General features: G+C 33.0%; 2 protein-coding genes across 6 annotated transcripts; both read left to right on the forward strand.

The window, feature by feature from the left end:
• Positions 1–628: 628 nt before the first annotated feature.
• On the forward strand, positions 629–5,350 carry LOC128182927 (E3 ubiquitin-protein ligase TRIM39-like). The gene has a single exon (XM_052851706.1). It carries the CDS (start codon positions 629–631, stop codon positions 2,507–2,509), a length of 1,881 nt encoding a protein of 626 aa, XP_052707666.1. The 3' UTR covers positions 2,510–5,350.
• Positions 5,351–11,106: 5,756 nt separating this feature from the next.
• LOC128184041 (microtubule-associated tyrosine carboxypeptidase-like) lies at positions 11,107–24,550 on the forward strand. 5 transcript variants are annotated; one of them, XM_052853342.1, is made up of 9 exons: positions 11,107–11,202; positions 12,322–12,797; positions 13,197–13,347; positions 13,652–13,820; positions 15,497–15,664; positions 15,919–16,646; positions 17,843–17,890; positions 22,383–22,417; positions 23,651–24,550. In XM_052853342.1, the coding sequence occupies exons 2-9, from the start codon at positions 12,379–12,381 to the stop codon at positions 23,706–23,708; spliced, it is 1,776 nt and encodes a 591-aa protein (XP_052709302.1). In that variant the 5' UTR covers positions 11,107–11,202; positions 12,322–12,378; the 3' UTR covers positions 23,709–24,550. The 5 variants fall into 5 exon arrangements, with proteins under 5 accessions (XP_052709302.1, XP_052709304.1, XP_052709305.1 ...); XM_052853344.1 differs by lacking the exon at positions 17,843–17,890; XM_052853345.1 differs by lacking the exon at positions 23,651–24,550 and having other exon boundaries at positions 22,383–22,780.
• Positions 24,551–25,431: the final 881 nt, after the last annotated feature.

Raw genomic sequence — 25,431 nt, forward strand, 5'->3', positions numbered from 1 at the left:
TGATTTAGCATAATATCATAGTAAAATATGACATGGGACAAAATCAATATTTGCGTATTTTAAGAATATTATCCGAACAGTTATACTTTCTCTCAAAATTTTGCAGAAACTGTGTTTATTGCGGACTTTTCTTGAGAGCAAGTCTTGTGAACTACGAGGACCACTGGATTTATTAAATAACATAGCAACTGTATATAAAGAAAACATTCGAACACATTCGTAGGGGTGTACGTACTATTGAGTACTTAATACATGTACGTTAATTGAAGTTAATTTGCTGTGTGCAATACCTGAAAAAGTGTTTAATGAATTTAAGAAGCAATTGAAACGCTTTTTATATAGCATTTCTTTTTTAATATATATACAGACATGTTTTCAAACTCTGTTATTTTTGTTGTTTTATTCAATAAATGGCTTAACAGTGATAAAATATATAAAGAAGTAAAAAAAGGTCTTCCTTAGATACCATTACTGGTCGGACCCTACTAAAATGTACACCACACAATATCTATAGGATTGTACACCAGGTGTGGCCGATTTATACCTGTAAATCGTATACACCTATAAAGTGTACGAAAGTGTTGATAAATCAAACGCAGCCATGCTGTCTACTTTCGGTTTGAACAAAATGGCTGAATCGACTAAGAAAAACTTGAACCAAAGCAAAGAGATTTCGACATGTCCAATTTGCTTTGAAACTTATAAGACTCCAAGAAACCTGCCATGTTTGCACACATTTTGCCACAATTGTTTGGCCTCGTACATTATTTCCACGTGCAAGATCAAACAGAACCCGGTGGGATTTCCATGTCCGATTTGCAGACGTTTTGTACCCGCGCCAACATTTACTGCAGAGATAGAAAAGTGGGCTGAACTCATGCCTATCAACAGAATGGTAAATATGTTAAATGAAAAATACTGCGATGCATGTAAGCGAGCAGACGAGGAGGAAGTGGCCAGTGATTGGTGCAAGTCATGTTTGGAATCCCTCTGTGGTCCCTGTGCAAAGGCTCATAAAAGAAATGTACTGTCCAAAAATCATGAACTAATTTCGGTAGAGAACTTTCAGAAAGTGTCCAAAGGAAATGAAAATTATGATTTAGTCAATGTATTCTGTCAAGAGCATAGCAATCAAGTAGAATATCTCTGTGTTGACCACGAGGAGTTATGTTGCTCTCGGTGTGTGTGCACCAAGCACAGGAAATGCAATCAAATTGATGCCATTGAAGAAGCTGCAGAAAATCTTCGAAAATCCGAGAAATTGGAAGCTTTATCTCAAGAAATATCAAAATTTGAAGGAATCCTTATTAAAGCTAAATTAGAGACAGAAACTACCATAGGATACATTGACGATACATCAGACAAAATAAGAGAAGAGTCAACAGATCTTAGAAATAAAATCGTGAACCATGTTGATGCACTGCTAGAGGACCATCTATCTGATCTGGCTAGAAATGTCAAGGGACAAAAGGATATGTTAACCAGTTTTGGAGATGCTGTGTCAGACAGGCAGCTTTTGATGGCTCAGTATTTACAAACTTTGAAATGTGCAGAGAAAACACCTCCATCTGTTCTTGTACAAGAATATTTCAAGATCAAAGGGCAATTCCGACACGTGACAAGATCAGATCTATCTAAATGTAAATTAAAATTGAATGCAGATGTTTCCAAGGACTTGACAGGTATCCTAGAGGTTACAAAGTTTGCAGATTTAAAGACAAAGACAACATCTATACCATTGAGTGGAATTGACATGACGTGTGCTACCATGAAGTTGGTTTGTGAACTGGATGATTCAAATGTTGGCGTTACCGGTGGTTGCTTTCTACAAAATGGAGATATCATTTTGGCTGATCACAACCACAGTCAATTACTACATTACAGCAATAAAAAACTTGTACATAAAACAAATCTTGGATTTCAACCACAGGATGCAGTTTGTCAAAATTCGTCTGTATTGTTTGTTTCAAAAAACATTTACAGAAGTAAAGGATATGTTGGAAAATTTAACCTGGACAGATTTGAAAATATTGAAGGTCAGATGATTACAAACAGTCATGTTAATCAATTAGCTGTAACTTCGGGGTATGTATATGCTGCTTGTTCAAGTTTTATTGTCAAATTTGATTTAGAAGGAAACATTGTTCAACGATATGATGAGGTTGAGGATTGGACCTACTCGGTAGCAGTTAACAACAGGGATGAAATTATCAGCTCAAGTTGTTTGACACAACATGTAACTGTTATGGAAAATTCTGGAAAGAAAATGTATTCATATTCTCATGAAAAACTTATTAATCCACGTGGACTTAATGTGAACTTTTCCAGAAACATATTTGTTGCAGGTCAATGGAGCCAAAATATACACGTTTTGACGCCAAAAGCTGAATTATTGAAGATTTTTGATGTTGCTTCACCCAGGTTTATCAGATTTAAAGAGAACTCTTATGTGTGTTTAGTTGGGTCTGGCAACAGTACAAAAGTGTATGAATTTCAAGAAGATTTGTAGTCATAGTTTGTGCTTCAAGCAACAAATCTTAGTTATAAATTGTAAAAGAGCATTAGCGGAATGAAACGTGATGTTTGCCAATAAAAATTATTGTGCATGTAAAACAAGAACTTTAGATGAAGTAAAAATTATATTTAATAGATATTGATACTGATATCAGGATAATGGGTGTTGTAATATTTGTTTATTAACATGATACTGATATCAGGATAATGGGTGTTGTAATATTTGTATATTAACATGAATTTGAGGTTTCGGCAAGTTTCATCTCTGTAGACTTAATCTTAAAATGTAGCCAACTACACATTCATGAGATATTTTTGCACGTTAAAAAGTTAAGTCACTTTATGAGTTAATGTAACGTTTAAGAACAAATAATTACATTGTACATCATAGTGAAATATAACCACTAATGTTATTCTTATCATTAAATGGTTTCAAACTGCTTAATCATGATCCGAAGCTTAAGTGACTTTAATCTAGTCCCTGCGGTCATAGAAGGGTCTTCTCCTCTCAAGGGTCATATGTTATAATGTGAATGAAGCAGAGGCCTATAGAAAACAAAATTAAACATGTTATAAATTACCTTAGTAACTAGTCTTTAAGTCTACTCTAACGCGGGTTACATATTTTTTCTGCAATGTCGCTACCTTCATATACCTTCATACACTTTCATATACCTTCATGCACCGCATGAATCGCCAACAAAAAAAATTATTGTTTAAGTAATCCATACAATGGTAAAGTGTTTAAATTACATGAATTAGCTTGAAAGGGGGAACAAGAAACCTTAATTCAGGCTTATCATCAAATGCATTTTGGCTAAAAACAATCATGCAAATGGTATCCAAATTGATTAAAAAATTAAGTAGGGATGTCAGTTTTATTCAGATGGTCTAGTTGATAAATCAAGGGCTTAAGATGAGCGATAGTCGAGTACTCGTTGATTTAATATTTGAAATTGCATTTCCTTTTCAAAATAAAATAAAGCTACTTTCACATACGTAGTATTATTAACCCAAAAACATCTAAAACCTATGATTAAGTGTATTTGATTTAAATTAAAGTAAATTTTTAAAAATTATTTTATTAAATATCCAATAGAAAATGTTTAGTCCTGCGACACATTATTGAGCTAAATTATACAAATCGTCCGCATCACAAATTTCTATCAACGAACTGAGTTCATAAATTAACGTGTCTTTAGAATCTATCATATACTACCTGTTCAGATTTTAAGATCAAGCTTAATTTGGAAGGAAATTTTGTTCAACGATATGATGAAATAACTTGTAGCATCTTGACCTATTTTGTAGCAATTATCAACAGGAATAATATAATCAGCGCTAACTCTTTAACAATCAGTTATGAAGAGTTCTGGAGAGAAAATACGTACATATTCATATGAGAAATTAAGGAATTTAAGAATTAATGTGAACTATTCCGGAAACATATTTGTTGTTGATCATTTGAGCAATAATATATACGTTTTGACATCCAATGCTGAATTACTTAAGATTCTTGATGGTGCTTCGCCCAGGTTTATCGAAATTCAAGAAAACTCAAATGCGTTTCTAGTTTGGTCTGACAAAAGTAAGAAAAATCTGTATGAATTTAAAGAAGATTTATGATCACATTTTGTGTATTTAATTTCAAACTCCAAATGAATAAGAGAGCAATAATAAAACAAGATGTTGATATCAAGAAAAGTCATATTGAAAAGACGTGTCCGAATACTGATATCTGAATAGTGACTGTTGTAATATTTGTATAATTATTGAAATGACTTTGATAATTCTATTGTAGGAAATCTTCATTTGTATTGTGTAGACTTTTGCATAAATAAATAACAATCAAGTACACATTCATGAGCCGTCTATTTTGGCTATCTTAAAATTATATCATCTTTTCAGTTAATACATGAAATATTTTTATTACATTGTACATCATAGTAAAGTATAGTCATTAAAGTTGATCACTACCCGCGTAAAAGGCAATGTCTGCTATATTTCGTTTTCTTCGCCGCCATCCCTATACCCGGGCCCTTATATAAAACATTTCAAAGAATTTAGCTGTTGAGGTTCCATCTGTTGGGACGTTCGCCTTACATCTCCATGTTTCATAGACACAATAAAGTTACCAAATTGTTTCGCACTTTTACCCAGCCGAAGATTTCTTACATCAGAACATCACTGTAATATCATAAAATTAATGCAAGCCAGAAAATGCACATAAAACAAGAAATAAAAGCGGAAAATCTTTGATCACGAAAAGATTACAACACGTACGGCGGCCATGAGATTCAGGTGTGTGTCATTGGAGCAATAATATGCACGTTTTGACGCCCAGAGCTGAATTATTGAAAAATTTTGATATTGCTTCGCCCAGGTTTATCAGATTTAAAAAGAACTCTTATGTATGTTTAGTTGTGTCTGACAATAGGACAAAAGTGTATGTATTTCAAGATTTGTAGTCATGTTTTAGGCTTTCATTTTCAAGCACCAAATCTTACTTATAAATGACTAAGACAGTACTTAGCGGAAAGAAAGGCCATGCTTGCCATTAGAAATTAAGGATAAAACGATATCTTGAAATCATGAAAAATCGATCATTTCAAAAGACATCAGACTTGTGAATACCGGAATCAGGATAATACCAGTAAATGTTGTAATATTTGTACATTGGCATGAATATGAGATTTCAACAACATAGTTCTGTTTTAAAGAATTTCCATTATGTAATGTATACTAATTCTTAGTTATGAAACAAAGCTCACATTCCTAAACGGTCCTTAAAATAAAATCTGTCAGTGAAATATTTTAATAACTTTGTACATTTTAGTGAATAATTGTCTTAACTTATCTGATTTACGAAGGTGTTGTATATAAGTATCTCAAATAGATCTTTTTGTTAGATTATAAGCAGTACTTGTTTATATTATCAATAACTACTTTTGATTTTGTACTCTTGATTTAAAAATAATGTAAATTCATATTTGTTCAGTCATTTAATTTCACGCTAAGTTTAGTATCACAATTAAACATATTTCCCAATCAACCAGTTACCCCCCAAAAGTTGCTGTCTTGTGGAGAGGGCCAAGATTATATTATTGGAGACAAAATGTATCAAACGTCTGCTGGTTTCCGATCCAAAGAGGTAATTTTTGATTTACCGTTTATAAAATGCAGATAATGATCAACAAAATGGTCAATCTCCGCATGAACGGTCTCTCAAAGTTAATGTATGTTAGTATATGTGTGTATAATTCAATGGTAAATGTCTTTACAAGAAGTAGTCTGTTGTCCTCAACTATGTGATTTTTCAAAAGGCGACATACCTGGTACACTATTTTAAACAATAATATTCACCATGCGAATAAAAAAAAAATATTGCTAATGAAAAGGGAACAAGACACTATGATTCAGACTTAATATCGAAGGCCGTTCGGCTCTCTGCAGTCATGCAAATAATATTCTTTTTTGGGCTTTAAATAAGGAATCATTCTTTGAGTATTATGAGGTGATAATTTTGGTCGGGGCGTGATCAAATCCAATAAAGCCCGAAGGGCTTTATGATAGATTTGATCACGCCCCGACCGAAATTATCACCTCATAATATTCAAAGAATGATTCCTTATTACTTATATTTATATAATTTTAGCCATCGTACGATTAAATATTTAAATATAAATAAACAAACCCCGCTGGCGCCTCGATTTGGCGTCATTTGTATTATGAGTTATATAGTACAAAATCGATACGTAGTGTTATCACAGACAAAGACACTGGATAATGTAAATATAATAAAGTAGATGTTCATAGATATGCATTGTGTTCCATGATTGCAAAATAAATTTTACTGCTTTTTTCATTATGACTTAATTTTTAATCATTGACAATCGTATTTTCATTGATACATTAAGCACTATATGGAATTGATTTAAATATTTTTACGTAATGTATTTAAGTTATAACATGGTCTAATCTTAACCAAACATGCATTGATGGTGCATCTGAACATACCTATGGACCTTGCAGACTTGGACGCTGAATATGAGTCATAAATCTTATGCAGATGCTGGAGTAGGTTAAGGCTTTTGAAGCAGGTTAAAGTTTCGTAGCACTTGTGCCCTGTGATTCTTAACCAAACTTGCTTGGGTTGTACACCTTTTGATATACCTGACAGGCCCGAATGCTAAATCTGAGCAATAGATTTCGAATGCTGAGGTTTTTGGAGCAGGTGCCCTTGGATGGTCCTATCCAAGTTATTATTGGTTACATATCTATATTCAGCAAACTTGTATAATAACTGATGCATCTTGTGATACTGATGCACATTACAGGCTTTAATGCTATATATGTGCTGTAGGTTTCGGATGCTGTAGGAAACTACATGTAGTTTTAAAGCAAGTTTTTACCTCACACAAACATAACATGACCTGAGGGTGTGTCATCATTTTGACCGAAGGTTATTTGTGCAAGGTAAAGGTCATTGGGAAGAAAAAGTTTATAATTTGTGTCTGCCCTATACCTTTTATATGGAGAAACATTGGTTCGTTCTTCACATAAAGATTGCTTATGACCTGAGGGTGGGTCATGATCTTTCCCAAAAGTCATTTATCAATTTAAAAAATGCATAATTCATGTCTTCGCCATATTCAGTATATTGTAATGGAAAATGATCATAAGCTTAAGCTTGACACAAACATTGTCTGTGATCTTATATATACCCTGACCTTTTGTTAATTGTACAAGTTCAAGGTCAATGGAAGAGAAATGGTGCATCCTAGAGAAATAATTGAGTAATTATATTTTCTAAGCGGGGGTGTCAATATTGTGAGCTTCCTCACAGTACCTCTGTAGTTAGTTTTATCTTTGCAAAACTTGGATTGCTGATGCATCGTTCATGCTGAAAAATTGAGTGATAGGTTACAGATGCTGCAGAAGGGTAAGGGCTTTTTTGGAGGAGGTCACACGTCAATTTAAGCTAAATAATGGTCCTTTCTTAATTAAACTTATTTGATTGACAGAAAGAATTATATTTTGTACGAATATATATAGCACAGAAGTATCCGCAGAAATATTGACCGAAATATTGATTTGGGGGGGGGGGGGGTGGATTCAAATGAAAGAAAAGGTATCGGATCCCCCCTCTTCTGAATAATGTTGTTACATCAATATGAATATATCTATACACACAAAACATTAACCTATCACTGTAAGCTACGTGATTCCTTTCCGTAATGCAGCAACCCCCCCCCCCCCCCCCCCCCGGATTAGGATTTTCCTGATTTTGGGAATTACGTTTTTTTTTTGGGGTTTTTTTTTATGTTTTGCTAGTCAAGATTTCTGAGAATTATTCAAGCCCCCCCCCCCCCCCCACTTTTAATTTGCTTCCGACGCCACTGTGAATTAACTCAGAAAATGATATTACAAATACGGGTAAATTTTCATTGGAAATTTGCTATATATTCAGTTCATATATATTAATGATTTCTCATAAGAGAAAGTATAAAATACTGAATATATGTGGAGTTATTTTCGCCCCATGTTATTTTCACCCTTCTACACAAATCATTTAATATTTATTCATTTGATGAGATATCGGCGCTTCTGATTGGTCGAAAAATTTCTTTGATACCTGCATCAATAAAATTTTGCCGGATCTACTTTTCTCAACTGTTCTGATCTAACACTATTTAGAGAACGGGAATTTCCAAGATAAACACTGTCAACAAAATGTAAAGTTGTGTCTGTTTTATTGTCAGCAAACAAAATGCAACCTTGTGAATATAAAAAAATGAAAGTTTAACCTTCAGAAATAAACAAAACACATTATTTGATTCACGAAATAGAGAATTGAGCGTCTTCTCGCGATTTCGTCGGCATAAGATCAATCAACATTTACAGCGAGGCTGGCTGTTCCTTTTCCAGGAATATTGTAACGAACATATAGGCCTATAAACTTTCACGGTAACACTTCTGTTCAAATTTGGTAACGATGATTTTTGAATTTACACACGTACACCATCTGTCATCAGAATAAGCGTCGTAAAGAAAAGATATGAGTAATGCATCAACGCAAGCGGCAGAAATACCATTTACATTTCAACTAAGTACTTATTTTTGTCTTTTGAAAAAAAAATATGATAACATGCAAAAAAATTCACACTATATTTCTTAAGAGAGTGAACATAGAATACACTAAGTATCGTGTATGTTTTATCGTAAAAATGAACAATGTCCTACGGACCCAGTTTTACGATAGAATGCGTTCCGTGTATTGTCTCTGTAGCAAAGGTGAAAAAGTGTTGAATTCTTCCATTATATAGATTCATTAATTTTCTCCAAAATCGTTCCGGAGCGATTCTGCAATTTTTTGCTACATTACGGGTATATGGGATGCAACCAACTGTAGTGAGGGCCTTTCCCGAGACACAGATTTTTCAAACTAAGGAAAGAGTAGTGAAATTAAAAACATTATTGTAGGCTTATAGCTTTGTTATGTAAATGTCAATAATACGGTGTGTCGATGTACCTATTTCGTAAATGTCCGATATGTAATGTCAACCCGTGCACGCACGGGTCAAAGTCTAGTAAAGATTAAAAATTACGATATTTTCAAATTTTCTATTCTTAACGGATTTCAAATGTTAATAATCCATATTAAACTGAGATATCGGCTTCACGTTGCAGGAAAAAGATAACTTATAAAAAGTATAGTTCTAAAAAGAATTTGTACATGTAATGCTGCGTTTTAAATTCCAAATTTTCAAATTATCGAGTTATTGAAAAAACTATTTAAAGGGGCATGGGCACGATTTTGGTCAAATTTTATTTTTCTGTTTTTATTATGTACAATGCTTAAGGAATGCATTTCTTTTGATCAAATGAAATTTGGGTGCCAGTCGATGAGTTTGAAGCAAGATACAGGGTTCACAATTCTTCGTCATGTAAACAAGGCTCATACGTGCCCTGTTTTTGTTTACATAGGTTCAATATACTAGTAAAAAATCTTTTACAAGCTGATTTGTCTATCTTCTTATTCATTTTAAGCAAAAATAAACAGTTCCTACCGTTTATCACATTCATTTTAGGTCTAAAACTGGAATTGTCCCTTCAACATTTAAAATGTAAACAAAATCTTTGTTTACATAGCAAAGAATTGTAAGCTCTCTAACTCGCTTTTAACCCAACAAATAACGCTCAAATTTTGGTTGCCTATTAAAAATGCATTACTGAAGCATTGTAAACATTAAAATCGAAAAAATAATTTTTGACCAAAATCGTGACCATGCATGCCCCTTTAACAAGAAATTATGTGGGTGCATAAGATGTGGATTCGACGGGAAAATGGGCGTGTATTTTTATTAATGATTTTACTGTTCAATGTTTTGAAGAAAATTCAAATATATTTATTTACAGAATAAAAATTTATGTGATTTCCGTTTTTGAGAGTCATGACTCGGTTGCTGCATTATGGAAAGGAATCACGTAGCTTACAGTGATAGGTTAATGTTTTGTGTGTATAGATATACATTTGTATTTATATTGATGTAACAACATTATCCAGAAAGAAGATGGGTGGATAAGGCGCGTAAAATGCCCATACGCGGTCGGCCAGGCTACTGAAAAATTAAAGTATAAAAAGATCTGATGGTTTTTTTTTAAATCATTTAAAACAATATATATTTAACAAATCATTGATTTGTAACCTGTAGGTATGTTCAATACTTGGATTATGTTGACTCAAACAGGCGTATTCGTATCAAAACCTGCAAATACTGTCATTTTTTAGAACTTCATGGCATTTTCTTTTATAGAGTTGGGTCTGTGCTCCATATTTTTCTCATAATCTATTTAAAGTCTATTGGAAAACAACCCGATTTCAATCAACAAAAACGTGGAGAGATGACCCACTATACATTAAAAATATCATTTTGTATCCCAACAATTGAACGTTTTGAAAAAATAATACAAGTCCGGTAGTTCGTGGCCTTAGTCACACATAATATTAATTTAAATAGCCCACTTCGTTGTGTCTGAAATGCGGCTCAGTGGTTAGAGTACCTGACATAAGCTAACCTTATATATCTAGGGTTTTTATGTTACGTGTTCGATACCACCAAAATTTCCGTCAATATTTTTTTTCTTATTTTTTGTTAAATATATTAAAAACTGACTATATAGTTAGAAATTTTGCTTTTGCAAAGTTGTATTATAATATATTTGAATAGATTTAATTGGGGAAAAATAAATTCAAAATTGTATTTCACTACTAAGCCGAATGGGCATTTGCGCCATCTTATTCCCCCATCTTCTTGTTTGAGAGGGGGGGGGGGGGTCCGATACCTTTTCTCTCATTTGAATCCCCCCCCCCCTTCCCCCCTTGGACCTTTTATTTTAGTTATCATGATTATTTCAGCTTATGATTTTTAATTTCTGTCACATGCTAAATATTTTTCTTTCTAGTTTTAATTTTATACAATATATTTGCGTTAAAAATAAATGCATAAACATTTCGAATATAAAAAAAATTAACCATTTGAGTTTTCTTTGGTTACCGTCCCTGAATGTGAATCTGTGACGTCATTCTACTTCCCTTAGCGACTCTGTTATTTAGATATGGCGGCAGAATTTTATCTGCAGAGTGAGCGAAAAGATCGAAGGCAATGAACGATCAACGGTAATAAGGTATGTCAGCAAAAAATAACCAAACTGTAAAGAAAAACTAGTTTACATATATAAAATCCACTAGATAATAGGCTGTAACATTTGCTTTAAATAATGTTACCCACTAGAGTCCTGCAACGAGAATATTTTTATGCTGACAGCTCTAATATTTTTAAGCGGGAAAAATAATTAGGGCTAATGCATAACTTATTTGAATTTTTGATATTTCATTATGGCATGTTGATGAATGCCAGGTTAGAAAATTTTGTTATAATGATATATCCTTTATATGAGGGGTGCAATTAAGATGTAGAATAATGACTGTGATTTGATCCTATACTCTGTCCTGAGTTTTTGCTTCCACCACTTTTTGCTTGATATTTCAATAATACGAAATACCTTTGTGCTGAAATTACGTTCATCCACTAATATAAAAAATGCCCAGATGATCTGTTTTGAAACTCCCCCTCTACCGCTTCAGGTTTCAATACACATCCCGAAATTGAAAGTCTACGGAGATTTTGCATTGCAACAGCCATTAATAAGCCCGGATGATAACGTTAAAAAATTGCGCGATGTATTCCGAGTGTATTCCGAATGGAGAAAAGATGTAAACATTCCCCATTATAAATCTCCGTAAGGAATATGTTTTCGTTCCTGTGAATTTTTCTGAGAGGAAAGGGATAATTGTTCAATGAAAATATCTTGGATATATTCCCTTTTAACGATTTCAACTGTATTTCTTTCACAGGTATGTGTAATTTTATTAAAAATCATCAAAAAGCGGTGGAAGCAATAACTTGGGACAGACTATAGGCTCTTAGCCCCAGAACTGTAGCTCCACTGTGAGGCAACTTGGGTTGACGGAATGTGGAGCTATAGTTCCATCCATACAAAAAACTGTATATTTATTGCGCACAATTTTAATACCAAAAAATTCCTGAGAGATTTTACTACTACGTACGCTGACAATTTCACTTTACAGAGCTGATGAGGGTGATTTTTTGAAAGATATTCAGAGGCAAGGAAAGTAATGATGACATAAGGGGGAAATGTCTCAGGAATTTTTGGTTATAAAATTTTCATATATAATATATATATTACTGAATATATCATTAAATAAGACCTAAAATTTTCCAGATTTTAATAAGACCAGGAGTGTGGCTGTTGATCCATCAATTTGCACTGGATTTCACAATGACTAAGAAATACCAGCAACGATCTTCGTCAGGGAGTAAAACCACCAATATAAAAAACCTCGATCAGCAGCCGGCAAAATTCGCAACCGCAATCTGTCCTCTTAACTTAGAGGAACAAAAAGAGCGGTTTTTGAAACATGGAAGGCTCCCGAAGTTTGTGATGAAAGGCTCTGAAGAAGAAATTGAACATTTGTACCTCAAAGCCAGCAACCAGATTAGGTTTGATTTATTTGGTGAAGCTGAGCACATTTTGAATGTGGTGAAAGAGAAATATGGAGATGGCCATACATACTTGGATGTTATGTATGGTGAAAAGATAACAAAAGACGAAGCGAATAATATCCTGCTTGATTACCTCAAGGAAAATAAACTAGATGGTGCTATGAGCCTCATTTGGTGTACAAACTTAGCAGCAAGGTGAGTTAATTAGTCAATAGATTTATTATTTACATTCAATACTGTATACTTTGTAGTTTCAATTGTATTGAAGCTTGTTAATAGTATCCAAGGGCATTAATACACGTAACCAGTCCATTTAGATAATAAGTACTGTAAATTTGTGGACCATTGGTCCTACCCCAGCCATTAAAATTTCTTCCTTCGATGATTTTGTTGATTTACCATATGAAAATTTACTTGTTAAAAGAATTCTATAAATTAAATTTGTGCTCAACAAAAATTATAAAACAAAAATTAGACAAATTCTTATCTTTTATAGATGTATCGGTGCACCATATGTAAATTGGTAATATTTTTTATTTATCTGACTGGCTTTTCATTTACAAATTCCCTGGGTTTTTTTTTTATATCACCCAGTGCTCGTATGATGTGGGTTGGTCCTCACGCTAAATACAACAAACCAGAGGCCAGAAGTTACTCCTTCTGGATAAAAGACACAGATGATAACAACTTTATCAGGCAATGGGGCATCAGATGTCTGGCAGATCACGAAATAGGAACTCATTTTGTATCCTATTATGTTGGCGTTTCTCAGAGAGAGAGAGAAAGAAAGATTTAGTCTTTTTTTTAAAGCTCTCAAATTATCACAACATATTTGTCATAAGTATACAATCTATGTACCGGTATTGTAAAATATTGATATAGTAATGTTTTATCTTCTGTAATTTTTTTTTCACTTTAGAGTTATTAATTTAGAGAAAAAAGTCTTTGAGTAATGATATTATAGATTAAAAGAGCTAGTTCAATCATAAGTATAATGTTATAGTTGATCAGGAGTGACGAAATTATCTATCAAATTCCTGAACGATCAGTTTCGATCTTTCAATGATGGCTTACAACCATGGTTCATGGACAGGAAGCGTTTCGGTGTGCGAGGTCTTGGAAGCCTTGAACAGCTGCGTACAGAGGAAGGGCTGGCTTGTATCAACACAGTCCTCAACGCCAAAGTCAGATACCTGTGGAGCTCTGCCCTTCAGTACTGTGAGTATAAATATTTCTGTGTTGCACACTGGGTAAATAGAGGGTTCCAAATTCTAGGATTTGGAAACTTAGGCTCTAAATATGGGTAAATAGTCACCTGCTAAATTGCTAAATGTCTTAATCATAAAATTACACAGTGTTAATTAGGTCCATAACTTTAAGGAATGAAATGATATACTATCATCTTTTATTATTACCCCGCAAACGAAGTTTAGGGGGGTATATTGGTTTCACCCTGTCCGTCCGTCCGTCTGTCCGTCTGTCTGTAGACGCAACTTTGTCCCCCCTATAGAATTTTTTATTACTGCATGGAACAGTTTGAAAATTTATACATATGTTGAACACCATCTGAAGATGTGCACCTGCAATTTTTTTGAAGATCAGACAAGATTTTATGACAGTTTTCATTTTCTTTATTCTATATATTGTACACTAATGTTGAAAAGTAAGGGAGGTAATCCTTACAGATTTTATTAATTAATTAATAGTATTAAAACACTCAAAAATATATTTATATAAATACATCCAGATGGAGGTTTTTGTCTTTATGTCTTAATTAATAAAAAAAAAATTTTTTTATAAGTATTCTATCAACTGACAATGCAAAGTTTTTGTTTGTCAATGATAAATTCTTTGGAGCTAATAAGAACATCAAAGACAAGTGTGGCTGAATTCATTTGTCCCAAGGGAGCCATTATCTGAGCCATGGTTCAGATGGAGCATGTGTTTAGGGGAAATTGATAATCTGTAAAATGGGTGATGGTTTTGGGGCTATTTTAAAACTGTTTTATGTAAACCAAAAGTTCTATCATTATAAGGAAATAAATAATATCATTATTAATAAAGAAGTTAAACTATTTTTAGAGGTTGTTTAAATTTATTTGTCAAGTAAATTGATGAAGTGACCCTATTGGGCATTAATTTAAATGAAATTCAAAATTACTGATATGATTGTAGTGTTTTGGCAATTTTAAAATTGTTTGTAATATTAAATTTTCTTTTTTACATATTTTTACATAGTATGGTAATTATGGTAATGTTTTGGGAGTTTATTAAACTTAACAAGCTCATCAAAGAAAATCATAGTCCTATGGGATCAATTTTCTGATATGGAGTTCCATTGTGCCATAGGAGAAAGTGAGAAAAATTTGAAACAACTAATTGCATCTGTCAAGACTCTTATTAGAAAGATATTGAAAGTTTTATCAACAGAAGAGCATTGCTTGGCTACTGGTATTTCCATTTACTGCAAAGGGAGGGGTTATTGTCATTTTGTTGGTTTCTCTTTAAAGCAATTAAGTTAAAAAATATATATATCATCAGATACATACATTTGTAAATGTATTACTGTTATAGGTATGTATTTACAGTGAAATTTTGACAATTTTGATTTTAATTTTTCTTTGTTAACTATTTTTTTTTTTTTTTTTACAATTCTAGAATTTTTTTTTTGTATGTGTTCCAAACCTTTATTATTCATTTCAATTATTTGTCCCTTTTTGAAATTAGCCTTGCGGGGGTATTAGTCCCATTAGGACAGTTCTAGCTTTTTTTTTTTTGGGGGGGGGGGGGGGGGGGGGGGTGGGGCGGGGGTGTGAGCGGGGGCATATGAATTTATGTCATTACATAGTACTGGAACATATTTGTACAGTGTTGTATGAATCCTTTGTGTCTAGATGCGGCCTGTAAATCAGCAGAGATGACCTTCAAGCAGCTCTTTGATCACCTCACTCTTTTTGTCAAAAGTCCCGACCACAGGTGGCGCCTCTGTATGCGAATCAAGAGAGGTCTGATCGATCCCAATGACCTCGGAGGTTATGGCAAAGATCAGTGTTACTTTGAGGGTATGACTTAAACATTCTTCGCTTCTTCAGTTTTAGGTATTAGAATATTGCTGCCATACTTAATATTGTTTGAATATCCAATTCAAAAATATGTATGAAAATTTTATGTAAATGATTGTTATTTGATTAGTTGGAAATCATTTCCTTTTCTCCCAGTCATTACAATGTTTATTTAGGGAGACAACATTGAATGTTACCCTACAAGCTTGCAATATTCAATGGCAATTTCACTTTCATCATCAATATCATTGTAGGTGCAGTGGAAATTTTACGCAACATTGACAACATAGATTTCCAGGTTCTGATGAGTGGTAAAATGTGTGTGGACGAGGTGTCCCGGTGTAAACGTCTCGCACGGCAAGACTGTATCCGACTGCCGGCTTTCATGAGAAATGAGAATAAATACAAAAAGAATCTCAGGGCAATAGCAGCTTTGAATGGTTTAAACACTGTTCGGCCATCCATACAACCTCCGCTAGCTTATATACAACGTCTTAAGAGGGGCCGAAGAATCGGCCCCGAGAACTCTCGCAAGGTGAGAAAAAAATATAGAAAGGGGAAAGGTGGTAAATTTCGGGTTAAAGGTCAAAATTCTGATAGTTTTTCATCAGAAGCTACAGAGAGTGATTGTGAAGATGGTAGTTGTACTAGTTTGCACTCTAAAGTGGAATCGGAGGATGCACGGAGTGAGCAAAAAGTGCAGAGATTCCTTATGGAGTCTCGAGTAGACAGTGGGATATCTTCCGACCACAGCCTGCCTCAACATGACGCAGGTCTGGATCCATTTGATGCTAAATCCGAACGATCGTACAACAACAATGCAGTAGGGAGCGAGTCGTCCCTCACAACTTGTTCATCCCCGCCCTTGTTGTCTGGGTCAATGTGGAGCTTGAAGTCCACCACAACAACTACCAACAGCAATGTCTGCACAACGGTGATTCATGAGGATGAGAATACGGAACAGTGGAGCAATCGGTCTGAGGTAAAGCTGCATGGTGTGCAGTCTGACAGCCGATTGTCTGGGTTTTCTTTTCTAACTGATTTTGATGTGAAAAAGTTGAAGTCAATTTACCCTGCAGCAGGCTCTGTCAATAGAAATTCAGAATCTCCAGAATTGTGCTCTAATATATGTCGCGTAGTTAAAACCGTGTGTGAATCAGGCAGAGAAAATTTCATATATCCAGAAAAGTACAACTTATTAGATAGCGAAGAAAATTTTCGATCCTCCAAATCTGCCATAGAAAATGTTTTTACTTCATGTGTTCAGTCAGTAAGGGAAGGCCTGCCTTCTCCTCCCCCTAAACTGTTAACAAGGAGGGCAAAATCTGCCTGTAACAGGCTGCCCTCAAATTTAAAGAGAAACTAAAGTGTCCATGTGCCAAAATTTGTCTTTCTTTCTTTATTGTAATGTACAATTCTGGAGAAAATGAATTGCAGAGATTCATATTCATGTTTTTTTTTTCATCAGGAGCAAATACACATTTCATGACACAAGCTCTTGGCGTTATGATTTTTTTCTTAACTTTGCTGAGCATTTTTATTTCAATTAACACTGCGTGTATGAATAATTAAAGGTCTTGAAAATTGATTGACTCATTAAATCACTTCATGTGTCATCAAAGGTGTCTTAGCTAGATTAATTATGAATGATTTTTGACACATTTTTCTGATCTAAACTAAATGTATATTGCAGATATTTTTAGTATAGATTTTGGTTATGATGTAAATCTTATTTAAGTCGTCTTAATATAATCTTAAGAAATTTTTATGAGAAAATTTTTTGTTTTAATTTACAATTTTTTTATGCTATATGCAAAGAAAAAAAAATTTGAATGACATTTAAAATTGATCCTAGAATTTTTCACCAGTTTTGTACTGTGTACAATACACATTCTGTCTAGTAAACTTAATTGGTCAAATATAAATCACAGTTAATTAAAAAGTGTCTTCTAGTGATAAACAATTATTTTTTGAGAGTGTATTAATGCATGTAATACCTTAATCTCAGTCCTAAAATAGCTAGATTTTACCAATAATTGAACATTAAAAACTTATTATTTATCTGTTTTAACTAAAAAAATTTGATTTAAAATTATATTATTGTTTGTTCTTGATTTGGATAGGTCCCATAGATGCCACATAATAGTAAATCTAAAATGTATATTGGACATATTGTAGAAAAGTTTACAAAATGTTGAGGTAAAGTCACCTAATTTTTCATCATGGGTAAGTTTCTTTTTTTTTAACATATGTGGGGGTATCTTACTTTAGGAACCAATTATCTGTGGTACGGTACTCTAGATGGTATGGGAATTTTTTTTTTGTACAGAGTAGATTATTCTTATGCAGGTTCCGCTATCTGAATTCTGAAAACTCAGTATAGAAACCAGATAGTGCTTTTATTGAAACTGTGTCATTTTTCTATTCACTCTTAGCTACAGGTGTAGGGTTTTACTAATTACACTATTTATCACCAAAAAAAAAATGATATGAATTCCATATCCATTCAATTGCAGTCTTACTTTCGGGAGTTGTCTTTCTTTTTTGAACTTTTTTCATTTTCATTCAGTTAATATGTAGAATAATTTTAATTGATATGAATATAACATTTCACATCTTTACAATCTCCATTATATCTTTGTTTAAAGAGAATTAATAATTTTGTTGGATGGAAAGGGTGGGGCACTAAAAAAAATTATAAGGGATCCACGCAGTCAGTTGAATTTGGGTTGAGTTCTATATTGGTTGCATAAATTCTTATGCACCAATTAATTAATTGTCTTTACGGTGTTGCATATATTTTCTATTATTGTCATTTATTTTATTCTTTTACTATTAATGAACCATTATTACCAGGAAAAAAACCCTATTATTTTTCATTGTGCATGAAGATACCTCTTAACTATCACTGTATAAATTGGTTAATATAATTAACTCATATGTTACATTATATGTGAATTTACTTGGATGGTTTTCAGTAATTAAGACTTTACATACCACTCTGTTCATAAATCTTCTTTGCCATGGAATACTTTTGATGTTTATTATTGTAACATTGAAGCCATTTTTTAAGTTTATTTTGATAATTCTTTAAAATTTATTATATCAGTACTGAATTTAGTTATATGTAATTTACTTCTTTATATGTGCTTTAAATCCACCTACCGCACCTTTTTTCTGTTTCATTTTTACTTTAAAAAACCCAGAAGAATTCCATTCATTGATCACAAGCAACATCTTTGTACATTGTACATGCATGGCATGTGCATATTGTTATGTTTAGCCATGTCTACGTAAGAAATTGTATGACAGGGAGGCCCCATTCCTCTTCCAAATCCAACCAATTCCAACTTTAGAATCTACCTTGGCCGATAGAAAAAATTTTTGCTTTTTTTTTTTTTAAATTTAGTGTCAATTGCTCATCATATATTCAAACATGTACAAGTCTAAATTAGATTTGTAATTATTAAACAATCTTGGAAATACATTCATCATTATTATAAATCCACAAACTTATACCCATATTTCAATGACCCCACCCTTTTCAATTTTTCTACTTTTCTATAAAGCCTCAAGGGTGTTCAAAGGGCGAATAAGATGTATATTAAATGTGCAAGTAAAATGTATCAAGATTTTTGTGTGAATCAGGTTTTAGAAGAGTGTTTTTAAATCAATTACATTTTTGGTATAAACTGTCTTTGAATATACATGTATTAATATAGTACACTGTATAAGGAATTTTAAAAAGTATTCTTGTATTAAATTGGTACAAGTGATATACTGTGTATATCAAGTGGGTGCTTTAATAAATTATCTTTAATGTGAAATAATGTGTCAGACATATTCACATTTTCCTCCTTTACAAAAAAGTTTGATTTTTTTCTTTTTCTTTTCTGAGGTTTCTATGTAAGTTTTTCAATCTGTAACATTTTAAAATTATTCACACAATAACAATTAAGTGACAAAAACAAATTGTTTTTCCTTACAAACTCAGGTTTAGTGGGTTTGTAAATTTTGTTTGGCAAAAAATTACTTATATAATTTTTTTTATTAATATGCTTATTGGTGTTATATATGTTCTGAGGATAATGCATCTTTTTCATTAATTAACAGTGTGTGTAAATGTACTCACAATTTGGAATTTGAATTAACATTTAATGTTAATTATTAGCTCACCTGAGCTGAAAGCTCAAGTGAGCTATTCTGATCACATTTTGTCTGTCGTCCGTCTGTCCGTCTGTCCGTCCGTCTGTCCGTCCGTCCGTCTGTCCGTAAACTTTTCACATTTTCAACATCTTCTCAAGAACTACTAGGCCAATTTCAACCAAACTTGGCACAAATCATCCTTAGGCAAAGAGGATTCAAAGTTGTGAACATTAAGGGTCACACCCGTTTTCAAGGGGAGATAATTAGAAATTAATGAAAAATTTCGAGAAATTTTCAAAAATCTTCTTCTCAAGAACCAGAAAGCCAGGAAAGCTGAAACTTGTGTGGAAGCATCCTCAGGTAGTGTAGATTCAAAGTTGTGAAAATCATGACCCCCGGGGGTAGGGTGGGGCCACAATGGGGGGTCGAAAGTTTACATAGGAATATATAGAGTAAATCTTTAAAAATCTTCTTCTCAGAAACTAAACAGCCAGGAAAGCTGAAACTTGTGTGGAAGCATCCTCAGGTAGTGTAGATTCAAAGTTGTGAAAATCATGACCCCCGGTGGTAGGGTGGGGCCACAATGGGGGGTCGAAGTTTTACATAGGAATATATAGAGTAAATCTTTAAAAAATCTTCTTCTTAGAAACTAATCAGCCAGGAAAGCTGAAACTTGTGTGGAAGCATCCTCAGGTAGTGTAGATTCAAATTTGTGAAAATCATGACCCCCAGGGGTAGGGTGGGGCCACAGTGGGGGGTCGAAGTTTCACATAGGAATATATAGAGTAAATCTTTAAAAATCTTCTTCTTAGAAACTAATCAGCCAGGAAAGCTGAAACTTGTGTGGAAGCATCCTCAGGTAGTGTAGATTCAAAGTTGTGAAAATCATGACCCCTGGGGTTAGGTTGGGGCCACAATGGAGTGTCGAAGTTTTACATAGGAATATATAGAGTAAATCTTTAAAAATCTTCTTCTCAGAAACTAATCAGCCAGGAAAGCTGAAACTTGTGTGGAAGCATCCTCAGGTAGTGTAGATTCAAAGTTGTGAAAATCATGATCCCTAGGGGTAGGGTGAGGCCACGTTGGGGGGGGGGGGGGTGTTAAAATTTTACATAGGAATATATAGAGTAAATCTTTAAAAATCTTCTTCTCAGAAACTAATCAGCCAGGAAAGCTGAAACTTGTGGGAAGTATCTTCAGGTAGTGTAGATTCAAAGTTGTGAAAATCATGACCCCTGGGGGTAGGGTGAGGCCACATGGGGGGGGGTGTTTAAGTTTTACATAGGAATAAAGAGTAAATCTTTAAAAATCTTCTTCTCAGAAATTAATCAGCAAGATGATTCTTTATAATTGTTAAGACTTTGGCTCCAGGACAATTCTTCGGCCTCACAAGAAGGTTCAGAGTTTGATGTAGCAAAATATCCCATATATAAACAATTGTAAAGGATCTTTTTGAGAACTGCAATACTCAACATGTGATATGACTATAAAATTGAAGCAGGCAGCTATTTTTTCATTAGAATCTTTTTGTATTACTGTTTTGGGTTATTGCCCTTGATTTATTGATTCTTGATTATTTTAATTAATGCATCCACTGTTAACCAATTATTGTGATGATTATTTTTATACAATAATAAATATTCAATGTATATAAGTTGTTTTGCATAAGTAGTTTTGGGTTAGGCTGGATTAGTTTGTTTATTTTTGATTTCCAATTTTTGGATACTATGAATTATTTTAGGCCGGCACATATATAGGGACAGTGTCTATTGCTTTGTAGCGAGCGACTGTTTGGGGTTAAACTTGAACAGGTACGGAGAGATTGAGGGTGTTAACATCCCTGGTCTATCTAATCTTCGTGTTTTTCTAACCAACGATACAGAATGTGTGGTCATTTCTGCCCTGTATCGCATTAATACAAGTGTGCGGTCATACCTGCTTGTATTGGTGGTGATTGCGGCGCCTGCGTTAGGTTGAGCTGTTGGCGCAAGTGTGCGGTCATCCCTGCTTGCGTTATCTCTGCTTGCGTTAACGTTTGTACCTGTTGAGTTGCGTAGGTGTGCGGTCATCCCTGCCTGCGTAACGTTGAGTCCCTATATATGTGCAGGAGCGGTGATTAAAGTCTGCTCTTGTAAATATTGGCAGCAATCAGGGCTATCCGAGTTCCAAGGGGGAAAAATGGATTTTATTTATACAGGATCTACATGTATTAATGTACATTGTCCAGATTGTATTATGACTCCATTAAGCTGACTTTATCATACCTGTTGTTCCTCAGGTGAGCGATGTGGCCCATGGGCCTCTTGTTACAATATATGGTAGCATAAATAAAAAATAGAAAGCTTACTAAATAGAAAGTTAATATGGTAATAAATATGTAGTGCAATGAAAAGGATTTGCTGTGCATAGGCATGTATAATTAAAATGCTTAATTGTTATGTTAATTTATAAACTTTCAAAACTAGTCATAACAGGACTCTGAGAACTTTGAATGAAAATTTTCTTCCCATTTGCACACAAAGGCACTTTCTAACAAAAATCTAAATAAAGGGCCTTTTCATTTCTTTTTCAGAAAATTAGCTGCTGGCCACTGAGATTGCTATGCAAGTAGGTGGTAGTGAAATTTTGTTACAGACTGTAGCAGCCAGACCACTGAGTGTGGTAGTGATTTTTGTTTCATCCTGTAGGAGCAAGTGCCTAGTTCTCATCACATTTTTACATATGTGTGATTTTTTTTTTCAAATGATGTTAATCACATATTCATTCTCCTGTCAATTCTTACGTGCCAAAAAAAGCCTTTTTCTGATTTTCACTGTCCTGTACATTATTATAATATAACCTTGTCTCCAGTATGTGACAAAAATAATTTCAATGTTCAATACCACATCAAAAATCATTGTAATCATAATTTCATTCACCATTTTTTCTCTTCCTTTTTATCTTTCTGTCTTTTTCTTCTTTTTTTTCGGGGGGGGGGGGGGGGGGGGGGGGGGGGGGGGGGGGGCTGAATACAAAAGTATATATCCATATTTTGTTGTAATTAAAAAAAATTATTAATTGCCACACAGTGAGGATTTTATTCTTAATCTATAATTTAAAAACAACCAATCAATAACCCAGGTTCAAGAATATATAAGTACTGATTTGTATCTGGTATTAAAAACACTCCCACCTTCATTTTACACAACAGAAGGGTATAGATTTAATTGCATTTTTTCTGTTTTTAATTTGTGTGAAAAAAAATAAATAAATCAAATTTCATTTTATATTTTAGTTCTGGTACTACTCTGGTATCACTCGTGTCTGATATGTTGAAAATTAAGCTAGCTAGACTTTGCATTCTAGTGTAAATAGAAAATTTTTCTCTATAATTCATCATACAAATTAGAACTAAAATCATACTAATTCTATTTAATTTACACTTCTATTATCTTTAACATATACAGTACATAGCAATTTAACTATATAATTAGTATCTAGTACATAATGATTTAATTTTTTTGTCATATTCTTGATTGTTTAAAAGAATTAATATTGGTCAAATTTGTACCACATTCTTTGCTTATATATATGCATAATATTGATGTATATACCCGGTAAATTCTGTTTCCAAAAGAAATTAATTGTTTAAAATCACCATTATGTGCCAAAGTTTACATAAAATTTTGTTTTTAATATATATAATTTTGTAATTTATGCAGCATTGAATATATCATAGATGTATATTTTTTGATTAAGTGATATTTTAATTATAAAAAAGTGATTGACAGATTTATATACAGATTAATGTGCCTTTATAACTGCTTAACAAATTTTGAATTATGCATTTCTTAATTATAGCCAAGAGTTACCAAAGAGTGACAAACTGCCACCGATCGGGGCGAATAACAAAAACTAAATGATTTCCCTTGTCCTTCCCGTTTTGAACGGTATATTTTTGTATTTTTTGTTTGTGTGTGCCATGACAACATTTTTTACTTTTTTCATCAAAAAGGAAAACTTGTGAAAAATTCCTATAGGAGTGGGTTTTTCTCATTATTTTTTTTTCTGTTAATTTACTCAGAAACAGAGAGTTTGTTTCAATATTGTTTGTTGTTGTTTTTCTTATTGTCAAATTGTGTGCAAATGGCATAGTGTTTGTTAATCTTATATTAGTCTAAACGTTAGTCTAATTGTAATATTAATTTATATATAGGGTTCATTTTTTCAGTCGCACTATATTTTTTTTAGTGTGTTTGTTAATGTCATATATTGTTATTTGTTGTAATTATAGTTTATTATATATACAAATTTATTTTTAATTAATAGTTATACATTTAGGGATATCAAGATACGACGAAAAATGGTTTTTATAATAACAATTGTACTTTATTTCCAGCTAGCATGTTACTAGCTATATATAGTACCCATTACAAACATGTATGTTCCATTCTCTGTGATATTTTGATATTGAACAATATATACATGTTTTGGTACATACATTACAGTACATATTTGTTAAAGGGTATCTGTAATTTTTTAGTCATCTTTGTTTTGAGAATCTATTTCCGTAAATTTTTGTTGTTGCAGATTTGAAAAATTCTACATATATAATACATGTATACGTGACAAGTTGATTATACATTTTTTGAAGACAAAATGGATGTTATAGATTTGAAAAGTCTACTTAAGGAGTTTTACATGGGTAGCAGAGTAATAAATTGAAATATTTTGACAATAAAATTTAGTGAAAGTTTTAAAGTTTGTCATTTTTCTTTACGCATTCTATAGAGTTACTCCCCTTTATAAAGACTTCAGCACATAATGGAAGGCACAATTTTAATTTGTTCTTTGAACAATTATCATATATATTACATGTAAGATCAATTTTAAAATCTTTTAAATTTTCAGTTGATAACTTTTAATTCATATATATTGAACCTCGATCAGTAAAATGGAAAATCATCCCATCATTCAGAGAGTCTGAAAGAAATCATCTGAGTGTAGTTCATAATTACTACATTTATGTTTTGTACCAAGTTGAACACTCCGTCAATAGCTATAGGTATCACACCGGTAATCAACCAATCAAATGATTTTAGTCAATTGTAGCTTCTGATTAATTTTTTTTTTCCTTGACTGCATTTTACAGAAAAAGACAATTTACTCCTATCCATCTTAAATTTAGGCAGATCGAACCAGCCCACATTGGCGATGTTACCAGATATTTCATTGGCTACAGCCAGTGATTGGTGGCACATTATATGAGTATACACTGTATATATATGTGTGTATTCTTTTTAGTATTTCTGACAGAGCAGAGACTTCTGCTATATTAAGTACATCATGTATAAACAGGTGCAATCAGAAATTTGCTAATACGCTTACCTTTCAAAAAATCAATTTTTTACACCAATTCTCATTCAAACTATATATAATAAGTTTATAGTACATGCACATAGTAGTCACAAGATGAACCAATAAATAGGATGATTGGAAAGTGAAGGATATAATTATGAACCAGTGAAATCTTTCGTTTGTTTTTAAAAAATTCTGTTGTATAATTCATGTACTGTGGAATCATTAAATTTCATGGGGGCGAATTTTCATGGATTGCCTATATTTTACAGGTTCGTGGGGAC

This window comes from Crassostrea angulata, chromosome 5 (genome assembly GCF_025612915.1).
Source record: "Crassostrea angulata isolate pt1a10 chromosome 5, ASM2561291v2, whole genome shotgun sequence".
Classification (NCBI taxonomy): Eukaryota; Metazoa; Mollusca; class Bivalvia; order Ostreida; family Ostreidae; genus Magallana; species Magallana angulata.